At 43.8% G+C, this 12,636-nt stretch overlaps 1 protein-coding gene and 1 long non-coding RNA gene across 3 annotated transcripts in view; one reads left to right on the top strand and one right to left on the bottom strand.

Annotated features, from left to right (window-relative positions):
• LOC114674418 (uncharacterized) overlaps nucleotides 1-8,242 on the top strand; it is a 39,590-nt gene extending 31,348 nt beyond the window's left edge. The window contains exon 2 of the long non-coding RNA XR_003725497.2: nucleotides 5,423-8,242. This is a non-coding gene — a long non-coding RNA (uncharacterized LOC114674418). The remainder of the gene's footprint in view (nucleotides 1-5,422) is intronic.
• The window catches only part of WWOX (WW domain containing oxidoreductase), a 1,123,672-nt gene continuing 1,116,673 nt past the window's right edge, over nucleotides 5,638-12,636 (bottom strand). For both annotated transcript variants that reach the window (XM_001105944.5, XM_077986932.1), the window contains one exon: nucleotides 5,638-6,694. In XM_001105944.5, coding sequence (XP_001105944.4) covers nucleotides 6,506-6,694 — 189 coding nt within the window. In that variant the 3' untranslated portion in view covers nucleotides 5,638-6,505. The remainder of the gene's footprint in view (nucleotides 6,695-12,636) is intronic.

The following is a 12,636-nucleotide window of genomic DNA, read 5'->3' as shown; positions in this document are numbered from 1 at the left end:
ATTAGTTCTAACAGAAACTAGAAATAACCCAAATGTCCCATAGTAGGGGAATGGGTTTCCAAGTAATGGCCCATCACCTATGTGATATGTGAGGTAGCCATTAAAATAATGGAAAACTTTGAGAAATAAGATGAGTTTGGTGGGGGCGGGGGGAAGGGAAAAAAAGGGGGGCATGAAGCCAAATGCCACGAATCCTTGAAAGGCAATAAGATAAAAATATTTTTGTTGAAATAGTGGTATTATGAGTCTTTTTCTTTCTAAAAGTTACCTTTATTGTTGCTACATGATTTCATCTATAGATACAATTCAGAGCTGTTTGTTCAGTAATTATATGAATAATAATCTATGATAGTAGTATTCTACAATGACCTCAGCTAAACTAGCTTGGATATATTGAAAGACACAAAGAATTAATAGACAGGGTAAGTATTGCTGTTTTAGATTTTTTTTTTCTTTTTTTACATAAGCTTCTAAAAACGGTGCCTGCTGGTGACCAGAATGGGCAGGGATATTGCAAGCCAAGTCTTTCTGGCCTACTGTTGACCTTGATGAAAGTCATCAGGCCTCCTTCATTGAAGTTCAAAACAAAACCACTCATAACCCCATTTTAAAAAGCAAAACCGCAAGCCACAGTCTTCAGTCATTGCTGGGGGATGCTTCAATTTCTTGTTTCCTATTGGTAAGTTGCAGAAAGGTCTCCTTTAATCAGGTGTGAAAGTGGAAACTGGCCGCCTTTGGGGTTGAAAGAAACTTAGGGAGAGAGAGGGACTTGGAAGAAAACAACTGCAGAGAAGCTGGCCCACTCTTCCTGTCTGGGTGGATTCTGCAGCATCGGGTGAGTGTGAATAACTCGGGAGGTTCACTCCACGAGAAGGTGCAGACCTACTTACAATCAGAACAGGAGAGAGGGCGTATGGGAAATGTAGGCAAGGCTGAAGCCAATATTGCTGGATAAGTGGCATGGACAAAAATGATTTGTAAGGTTTATACTAGACATTTTGGTATCAGGAGGAGAGCCAATCAACTGGTCTTCCCTTGCAGATAATTCACCCATTATATAAATGTAATGTATATATGCTGCTGGTCTATAGGCCACACAAAAAAGTAGTGTGTAGTGGAAGGCCCATGGGCGTCAAGGCAGATGGAGCTGGCTCACATCCTGACTCTGCTATCTACCAGCTATGAGACTGTGGAGAGTTACTTTCTTTCTCTAAAACTCACTTTCGTCCTGTGAGCATAAAGTGATTTGCCTAACCCATCAACTGGCACAGAGTAGATGCTGAGTAAATAGCATCTGCAATTAAAAGTAGCAGATGATGCCGGGTGCGGTGGCTCATGTCTATAATCCCAGCAGTCTGGGATGCCCAGACGGGTGGATCACCTGAGGGCAGGAGTTCAAGACCAGCCTGGCCAACATGGCAAAACCTTGTCTGTCCTAAAAATATAAAAATTAACCAGGCATGGTGGCAGGTGCCTGTAATCCCAGCTACTTGGGAGGCTGAGGCAGGAGAATCACTTGAACCCCAGAGGTGGATGTGGCAGTGAGCCAAGATCGTGCCACTGCACTCCAGCCTGGGCGACAGAGCGAGACTCCATCGCCAAAAAAAAAAAAAAAGAAGTAGCATATGATAGAGTAGGATCATTATTATATAAATCATATACTACAAATACACACATACATGTACACAGGTGCTTCTCAACTTATAATGGGGTTACCGCTTAATAAACCCATCGTAAGTTGAAAATATCATAACTCAAAAATGCATTTAATACACCTAATGTACTGAACATCATAGCTTAGCCCAGCCTACCTTAAATGTGCTCAGAAAACTTAAGTTTACCTGGAGTTGGACAAAGGCATTTAACACAACCATTGAACACTCAGCATGTTTTATTAGAGGGTTGAATATCTCATGTAATTTATTGAATGCCATACTGAAAGTAAGAAACAATCGCTATATGGGTACTCAAAGCACAGTTTCTACTGAATGAGTATCAGTTTTACATCATCTTAAAGTTCAAAACTCTTCAGTTAAACCATCATGAGTTAAGGACCATCTGTATACATATATGTGAATATACACATATATATGCAATACATATATGTGCATATGTACATGTGCTGTATATATGTTATACATCTATAATGCCTATGGGTTTACATGTGTGGCACACATATTTGTGCATGCATACATGTCCATATATAGATGTGCACATGACATGTATACATACATATACAGATGTGCACATATGACAAAGGGTGAGAAATAGGGTTGGCCATAGAATAAGCTAAAGTAGGAATGATAGGAATTATGCCATCCACTTGCTCGCCTGTCAGGAATTTATCACAGAAATAGCCAAGGAAATAAGATTGATGTGTCTGGCAAGAGAAAATGGCCACGGGGACTGACAGTGTCTGACTGAGTGGGTTCAGGGAGAAATGGGCACAAGGCAGCAATGGCTACTGTTACGGGGCCTCAGTTCATCTTCAAGTAACCTAGAGAACTTCTGATAAAGTTGATGAGGACCTTGTGCTTTGTGAGGATTCCTACAGATGCAAGATGTAAATTCCTTTATAGCAGAGGCTGTGGAGGAGTTTCCCTTAAATCTTGAATTTCCAGGATGTAGCACTTGGTATGAAGACTTGGTCTATATGACTGGGAGAATCCTTATCTATCCTTAAAAGTTCCCCCAGGCCTCATCTTGTTAGCCTGCGGGTGTGAACCCTGCAGGATCCACAGAGGAGGAAGTCAGCATAGAGGCCCTAGACAGGGTCAGGAGGCAGGGGGCCAGCATGTCCTCTCTTGGTTCTCTTTGATGTTTTGCACAGCACCTTGGCTGATGATATGCCAGTGTCTTTCTCCTGGCTTAACTTTCACTTCCACCAAATGCTTGACGCATAGCTACAGCCGGACCCATAAAGTCAGCTCTCTGATCAGGCTAAGACATTAAGACGGCGCATCCATGGCCAGGGACAGTGATTCATGCCTGTAATGGGAAGATTGCTTGAGGCCAGGAGTTCCAGACTAGCCTGGTCAACATAGCAAGATCCCATCTCTATTTAAAAGAAAAAAAGATGGTGCATCCTACCAGAATGGATATTTTCGACTTATGGAAGGAGCATTGGCAATGGTGCAGGGAATCTGCATGACCTTGAAATCAAACACTCCTGGGTGTGAACTGCCGCTCTGTCAATTTGTGAGCTGTATGGACAACAGCAAATTATGACACTTCTTGGCCTCAGATTTTTCATCAGTAAAATAGAAGGTGTGAACTGGCAAGACTGTAGTCATATTAGAAATCAGATGTAATGGCTGGGCGTGGTGGTCACACCTGTAATCCCAGCACTTCAGGAGGCTCAGGCGGGTGGATCACCTGAGGGCAGGAGTTTGAGACCAGCCTGGCCAACGTGGTCAAACCCCATCTTGACTAAAAATACAAAGATTAGCCAGGTGTGGTGGTGGGCACCTATAATCCCAGCTACTCTGAAGGCTGGGGCAGGAGAATTGCTTGACCTGAACCTGGGAGGCGGAGGTTGCAGTGAGCCGAGATCATGCCACTGCACTCTAGCCTGGGCAACAAAGTGAGACTCCATCTCAGAAAAAAAAAAAAAAAAAGCCAGGTACAGTGGCTCACGCCTGTAATCCCAGCACTTTGGGAGGCTGAGGCAGGCGGATCATGAGGTGTGAGGAGTTCCAGACCAGTCTGGCCGACATAGTGAAACCCCAACTCTACTAAAAATACAAAAAAATTAGCCGGGTGTGATGGTGTGTGACTGTAATCCCTGTTATTTGGTAGGCTGAGGCAGGAGAAGCGTGTGAACCCGGGAGGTGGAGGTTGCAGTGAGCAGAGATCGTGCCATTGCACTCCAGCCTGGGCGACAGTGGTAATATTGTAGCCTGCTTAGCACACTGTGTGGCTCGAGATCATTGTCACAATGATGGAAATTATTTTCATGAACATAAAGCCTAGTCAGTAAGAATCATTCTTTCAGTGGTTATTAAGTCTGCTATGTGACAGGAGCAGTTCAAGGTACTGTGGCCAAATTGTGAAGAAAGCAGACAAATTTCATGGAGTGTCTCTTATAGGGGTTAGACAGAGAAAATAGACACATAATGTGTACAATAATATTAAGTGTTGTGGGAAAAAAAATAGAATGGAATGGGAATGGGATGACACTATGAAGACAGGGATAACATGTGAGCAGAGATCAAAAATCAGTGAGGAAGAAAGGCATGCTGGTTTCTGGAAAGAAAGGGTTTCAGCAGAGGAAACAGCAAATATGCAGCCCTTGAGTTGGGAGTGTGCTTGGCATGTTCGAGGAACACAGGAAGACTAGAGTGGCTTCCAGTAGATGAGGAGAAAGTGGTGGAAGTTGAGATTAGCGAGGTAGCTGGATACCAAATTGTAAGAGAACTTTATAAGAGAACTAGGGTAAAAAAAAAAATTAAACTTAGTGTGCTGAGAAGCTGTATCAGTTAGCTTTTGCTGAGTAACAAGTAATCGTGAAACTTAGTGGCTGAAAATAACAAAACGTTTACTATATTTTGCAGTGCTGTGAGTTAACTGTGGAGTTTCTTAACTGTGGAGTTTCTTCTCTGAATTGGCACAGCTGGGGCTGGATAGACTGAGATGGCCTCACTCACATGTCTAACTGCTGGATGCCAGTTCTGGGAGCCACTACATGTCTCTCATCATCCAGCAGGGTAGCCCTGGAGCTGTTCCTACGATGGAAGTTGCAGGGTTCCAAAGAGCAGCAAGGAAAGGCAAGCGGCAGTGCACAGCACTTTCCAAATTGGCCAAGGCCAGTCACATGGCCAAAGTCAGAGGTCATATCGGAGGGGTAATCCCCTCCAGGTATAGACACTGGGAGTGGAGTTCTGATGGCTGCTTTTGCAAATGACAATAATGTCTGAAAAGTGACATTATCTGATTCATAGTTTCAAAGGTCCTGTGGTAATAAGGATTACGTAAGGGAGACTATAGCCAGATGGGAGGATGTGGCCAGGCTATGGGCCACTGGAGAGCAATGGTGTTTGTTTGACTGCTGTGCACCACAGATGCAAAGGCTCAGAAGTTCATGACATGGCCTGAAGCTGCCATTATCAGGAGGGGGAACAATGACACCCAGCCTCCACACCTTCCTGGTATTTCAGCAAAAGCATTCTCTCCGTCTTGCCAAGGTGGACTCATGTGCTTCCTGGAACAGGCTGGAAACCATGGTGTCTATGAGACGGGATGTGCAGAGAAGAGCCTCTGCACAGCTCCCATTCTCAAACATAGAGATACCCACTAATCACTAAGTACTTGCTAATTACAGGGGAGCAGACCATTGAGGACTAAAATAACTCACTGTAAGTAATAGCAAAACATCTTAAGGTGAAATGAAACAATAGTCATTTTTCTTTTCTTTCTTTAACAGAAAATACGATGCTGGCATGCTAATCGCGTGAGACAACTTGGCCCACGGACAGCCACAAAGCACAAAAACAAAACACAAACTCAGAGAAGAAACAAGAATCGTGTTTTCCTGGCGTCTATGAGAAGCGCTTTATTTTTCCTCTAGATTTCTTTTCTAAAAAAAAACAAAAACAAAAAAACTGAAACATTTAAAGAAACAGTACAAACTTCAGGTGATCATATTCAAGCATGTTCTTTTATTAAGCATAGGATGGGAGTCACAGCAGGAACTTTAAGTAGAATGTGAAAGCACGAGAACGGAAACTGTGACTGACGGACAAAGGGATTAACTTTTTATTCTCCGCCCTCCAAAAGATCCCGTGTATTCTTAAGTACACACGCTTCCCTTCCTGAGTCTCAAGGTATCTAAGGAATGATTTGAAAAATTTGTTATAATCTTTAAAGAATTTTTTGTATAGCAGTGGCGAGGGAGACTGTGACAAGTACTTTGCCACCTGGAAGCTCTGGGTATTCTACTCTGTCTGGGTGTCACCGCCATCCTGGCTCGCTGGGACAGGGTTCTGGGATTTGTCTCCCCAGCAGTTGCTAAACTGGCTCAGGCTCAGTCAGGATGAATGCAACAATTATCTCCTGGATCAATGCAGCAAGGAGCAGTGAACAGTTGCTTTTTCTTCCCTAAGTAGGAGAAAGCCAGCCCCTGGCTGCAGTGGTGGCCGTGGTGATAGCTGGATGGGACGAGGGGACCTCAGGCTATTCAACAGTAAAAGAAAAACAATTGCTGGTGCTTCTCCAGGGAGATATGGAACCTACACACCAACCAGGTTTTATACTTTCAAACAGGCCACCATCAGAAAGCAAAGAGACCTTAGGCCTAGCCCAGCCCCAGAAAAGTGATACTTTACCCCAGGAATTCCCTGCTTCCCATTGGTACTTAACATTTTTCACTCTGTTGTGACTGCTCTTATTTCCTTCACTCTTGCGGATCTGCGTTGGAGGGACATTTGGAAGGAGCCCAGCTCTGGCACTTGCGTGAGCGGACACACACACACGGCGGGTATCTGCGCCCATCCACTCCTAGCTCCTCTTAGCCGGACTGGCTGCCAAGCCGTTCTTGGATGAGCCTCTCACTGAGTGCCCACAGGGCCCGGGCCGTCTCTTCGCTCTGTGCTTCTGGCGAGGGCATGCAGCGGCAGCAGTTGTTGAAATACATCCCTCCCAGACCCTCCAGTTCTGGGGCAGCAGCACAGTACACGGTGGTGGCAGCTCCCTGTTGCTGGAAATCCAAGAAGACAGACAAAGTTGTAAGAAAAGGAACAACGAAATGACATCATTTCAACTGCCTGGGCAGTAGTGAGCCTCCCCCATGTGGTTCAGTTTCAGCTGGATCTTGGCATAGCGAAGGGTACTGGGCTGAAAGCACATGACTGTAAAAAGCATAATGGGAGTATCCTGGAAAAACGAGTTCATAAACTCCGCTTGTAAAGCTGGTGTGACTTTTGACACCTCATATAGGAACAGGCTTGGAAAAGAAATACACATATCAATTCGTTGTGGCAGGCGCCTCTTCCACGCAGAGAAAAAGATGGTACCTTCTGAACGTGCAAGAACAAATTCACCCAACCCCTCGACTTCTCCATGTATCTATAATGTAATTCGATACCACATCAGTTGAAGAATTTTCTGACAAATCAACCACTCTTAATTATGGTCCATCAGGGAGAAAACCCAATTGGGGCTGGTGCCAGATCATCCGTTTATGCTTTGCCCACAGTGCTGCTAGGGGAAGGATGGGCAATGCTGTGTTAAAACATTTAATGCACACACATACACATACTCCTCACCGTACATCCATACCTAGCACAAATACATAACACATTTCTTAATTCATCCGGATACCGTGAAAACCTTTTTCTAAATGTCGTATTTGTCCCAGATTTACAATGGGATCATGGGTAAGGGTGTACATTTCTTTCCAGCCCATTTCAGAATGTAAGTTGCAAAGAGTGCAACTGATCACTTTCATTCACCTTTTGAGTAACAGTTGGGGCTGTGGCTGGGGATGTGTGCACTGATGGGGCATATCATATCATCCAAACTGACAATACTGTCAGGGATGCTGTAAAGAGGGCAAGAAATCACTTTGCTTTGCAAGCCATAATTAAAAATAATAGGCTGCTGTTCAGAGGGAGACATGGTTGGCACGTCTCTAATTTAAAACCAATACAGTTTATCTGGCATCTTATGATTATTTATGTGTTTCACAGCTCTAATTGCATCCACTAATTTTCAGCTGATAGGGAGAGGGGTTGCAAGAGAGGACCGGAAAAGGTAACTAAAGATAAAGTTGCCCCTACTAGGCAAACAGTAAGGAACTTTGTGGGGGAAATGGCTTTCTGACCCCACCCAAATCTTATTTTCTGCCCCTGCAGGGTTTATATTGTGACCATGAAGGGTGCTTACTGGAGGAGTTTCCCTCAAATGGTTTAGTTTGCAATCACTGTGCTTGCATTCTAGGATCCCTGGGAGAGCCAGGTCCATTCTGAGAACTAGGGTCCTGAGAAAGGTGTTATGATGTGAAGAACGTGCCACACAGAAGACTTGGGTTTGTTGTTTGGTTTGAGCTTCTTCAGTGTCAGAGTATGTAGTCACATTTGAGTTGGTCTGAAAATTGGTCAAATCTCTGGGAAAGGTGTGGCCCGTGAGTCAGACAAAGACTTGGGTTTTGATAATACCTGGGTGCTTGAAGATACTGGCCAAGCCCCATTGGTCTTGAATTTGACCTGACTTGAACTTAATTAAATAGCAACTGGTTTGTTACCTCCCCAATCTCCTTCCATTACCATGCCCACTCCAAATCGCCAGATAGTATCCTGGATTCTATCCTGGATTCAGCTGTTTCTTTTCCCATTGATTTGTGTGGCTCAAGTCTAATGGAAATGAGTTCATGTCATCCAAATTTCCTTTCACTGAATTATTATTCCTAATAACCCTGAGCTTAGCACCTGGCACATTTATCAAAACAAGTTCAAGTGGTTTATCTGGCTCTGCTGCATCCCATGTGGGGAAAAGGGAAGCAGAAGTGCCTCTACAGACAAACTGGAGAATTGAGATGCTCATCCAGCTAACTCAAGCCAAATAGCAATTTGGTCTGGAATCTTAGCAGAGTTCTGGTGGAGATGGTGTTTTGCATCAACTTCCAGATATCTGTCATAGATTTCCATTTTATTTTGCAGCTGCCAAAACCACCAGAGTGGCCAAGTGACTTAACTCCTGAGTGGTGGGAGAATCCAGCTTACTCATTTCAAGTCCAGCCTCCCGCCCCCTATGCCACAATGGTTACACTATTCAGCATTCAGTCGTATGACAGACTGGCCTTTCACTGTTCTGCCAATTGTGAGGAAAAACCAAAGCAGTCCACTTGGGAAAGCGAAATGCAGAATTCTTACTAACTTGATAAAATATTTTGCCACTATGACCTTCTGTAACGATATCATGTTGCACTTTTGCATTACTGGAATGGTATTTTTGCAAAGAAATTCTGCAGTCCCACTGATTCAGAATGCTGTTGATGCGGGAGCTGGGGACCTACCTTTTCCTTCCATGGAATCTGAAGACAATTACAACTGGTTTTGTTTCATGCCAACCTATATTTGGTTACAATGCTGAGAGTCATACCTTTTGGAAAAACCTAACTTTCTATCAGGAGATGGCTTGGGGTGATTTACTATCTGAATTCCATCACAAGTGGCCCTGGCTTTGCAGAACACAGTACACAGGAGGGGCATATGACAGCAAACACCACCTTCTCTACTCCAAAAATCAATCGTCTCCCTTTGGCAAATTCTCCTCCTCAGATTCATGCTTCGTGCTGATGGGTACTCACTCTACTTTCCTCCCTTGCTGGACAATTAATTAAGCAGTAACAATATCTTGTTGATCCCATGCACGCCACCCCTTTGGTCTCTTGGAGAATTCTCTTTTCAGCCGTACCAATGGCAACCTCTGAGTGACATCTTTATATGATCAGATGTGGCGACAGTTTAGTAACAAGTTCTCATTTTTGGCTCATCAGCTTTTCGGTCTGCATATCATCAGAACAAGACTGAGCCACATTAGTGAAATCTCAAGAGTAAACAAGCCGGTACTGCCGATACAAGAGAAAGCATTTTTAAACCGATTTAAAAAAAAACGTTTTTAAGGCGCACTTTAATCACCATCAGATGACTTTCATACCAGTTTTGGGGGCATCAGTTCATAATGCAGAAAAGATGAAAGAGTCATCTAAAGGAAATAACGTTAACAACTCCGTTATAAAATACCTGAAGCAGTGCCTTGCTAGTTGTCACCATTGCTTACTGATCCATTGTGATAAAATAATACCTTGACATACAAACAACTGGCTGGAGCTATGGGTTCCCCTAAAAGATTTTTTTTTTTTTTTGAGAATCATTTATCAGAAGTCTGTAGATTGTATACGGTAGCTAATCATGGGAAATGGGGGAGGTGTGTCTATCCCGCAGCAATGGCAATGAGTTAGGGTGTTGACGACACAGGACTGAGAATTTCTGGGAAGCCCAGTAGAATCTTTAATCACGCCCGAATGCCATTTCCTATCGAGTCAAACATTTGTGAGCTGCCAGAGGAGAACTGTGCAATCAATCTTGATAGTGTATGTAAAATTACCCAGGACTCTTGTTGGGGATTAAGTTAAGAGTATCTTGGTAATAAGGATTCATCATTCTCTTTCAAAAATCATTTGTCAGATTTGTAGCACAATCTTCAACTACAGAAAGGTGGGATTTAGAAAGCAGTTGCTGTTTATTTATAGTTGAGGCCCTCAGATCTAAATTATCCATCCTTCCAAAACTCTGTGTTGGGATGAAAATGTTAAGTAGCTGCTTTTCATCAACATTCATTTGATAACTGCTAGCCATCAATTTATAGTTGTCAGCACAGAATACAAATAAATATTGACTTCTTTAAAGGAAAGGGTACAGAGGTTTCTGATAAACAATATATGGCAAAGAAAAAAAAAAAACACCCACATATTGATATTTGTAATGCATTGGTTAGTACTCTAATATAATACAGGGACACATGATACACAAGGTTTTGTTTTCAGGTTTTTCTATTTTAAAATGCATGCTTATTTAAAAGAAAGACTAGATTCCTGTCTTAAAGTACTTAACTGTGAGATATATAAGAAATAGACACAATATCATGGCATATCTATATATTCAATGATAGAGAGTAGATGTTCTGAGATTGCTTTCTTACAGGGACATTGCACAGCAAAGGCTGAATTAATCCACTTATGCAAAAAGTAGAGGTATGAAAGGAACACACCCTAGAAGTTAGATTAGGCTTGGAACACCAAGGGCAGGGAAGGAGAACAGCTCTTCTGAAGGCGAGCAGTGTTTCCAAGACTAAAATCCCAGGACAAAGAGGTGATCTGAAGTGAGCAGGTTTGGATAAAAGGAAAGACATGTACCTCTTCAAACCCTGCCTATTTCCATTGTTCCTCATCTGGTGTCTGTTGGGTAAAGCAACCACTTCCCAAATGCTAAGCCAGCCACCTTATCCAGTGACGCTCTGAATACACCACTGGGAACAGAATCATTTATCAGAGAGCTGCTGTGGTGGAGATGAGGGGGTGAGCCCTCATGTCACGGGTGGAATGGATGGCCGTCTCCACGCCCTGTCTTTCCCTGTCTCCCAGTAACTCTCCCCCTGGAGAGTGTATAACCGCTCTCCCAGAACGGTGTAGAGGTCATCTCCAGATACCTCGGCGACTGGGATACAGCCATTCCTCACAAACAACTACAGCTTCAATCTCTGATTGGAAACACAAATGAAAGCAAACTGCTCCAAAAGGCCACGTGTTCCCTACTCACTGTCCAAGAGCAATCTTTTAGGGGACACATTTGCCACGAATTCCATTAGTTCATAAAGTAATGCAGCCTGTACAGGAATGAGGCTCATGGGCCTCCCTGGCTCGGTGACCGCACCAGTAAGTCACCCTATTCTTCCACCGTGATACTTCTGTAATGAAATACAATTCCATTTGGAATCAGTGCTAACCAACGAACACGCCAACTTCCACCAAAATGATGGGAAGCAGCAGAAGACGGCAGAGATGTCTACTCCAAAGACCTCGGCTCTGCAAACTGCCCAGCTTTTTCAGTGAGTTGCAGCCAAGGAGGACTATTCAAGTGGCGACAATGACTAGCATTTATTGAGAGGTTACGATTCGCCAGACTCTGGGCGGAGAGCTTTATAAGCACTGTCTAACCCTCACCTAGCTCTATGAGCCAGGGACAGCATTCCCTTTCACAGAGAAGCCTACTTGCTATCAGAGATCAAAAGCAGCTCGTCCAAAGCCACACAGATAATCACGTAGACGAGTGACTTCAGACTCCGTGTCCATGGGTACATGAAACCTGCTCCCCAAAAATGTGACACAAATATTTGGACGTGGCCCATTTCCTCATCAATGTCTCTCACAGGGCTCTGGCTTCCTATGCCCCTCTGCCTGCTCTGCTGCCTTCTCGGCCAGGCTACGTCTGGCCACGAGGTGATGCCCTAACGTGGCCTAAAATGAAATCTGTGGGCTGTCGTGTGTTCGCCTGAGAAATATTAAAGGGAGATTTTTTTTCCATTGTTGATTTAGTCAGGGAGCTACACTGAAATGATATCCATTTGGATGAACCAAAATGAAGACTCAGCACCACCTCGGATGATCCGACAGCAAGTGACCCTTACTAAAAAGGTTGTCCGATTCAAAATGCCATCTCCAGGTGCCAGATTTGCCAAACTAAGGAACCTACTCTTTGACGACAGAATTTTTTCAAAGCACAGACATCCCAAACAAGTGAAATGGACACAATCTCCATCTTATCAGTTCCCACGCATGTAGGTGCGAGCTCCGACGTGTTTCATTAGGTGTGCAGAGAAAATACTGATCCATCCCGCGTACTGCCCCTCCTCCAATGATTCCTCACAAAGTCATTCCTACAGATTCCTGACCACTGACTCCCACAAAGGCCTTGAACAATCCAGGCTTAGATACATGCAAATGCTTCCTGTAGGTATTGAAATGTAACTTGCTTCCTAAGCCTTTGGGAGTTTTGCTAACTCACAGGCTGTTCTTAACCTTTATTATAGAAGAGGAATGCGCTCAATTTCCCAAACAGAAACAGTGAAGATGATCAGGAA

Source organism: Macaca mulatta, chromosome 20 (assembly GCF_049350105.2).
Source record: "Macaca mulatta isolate MMU2019108-1 chromosome 20, T2T-MMU8v2.0, whole genome shotgun sequence".
Classification (NCBI taxonomy): Eukaryota; Metazoa; Chordata; class Mammalia; order Primates; family Cercopithecidae; genus Macaca; species Macaca mulatta.
The sequence above is the reverse complement of the archived record's forward strand: the minus strand, read 5'-3'. Positions and strand labels throughout refer to the sequence as shown.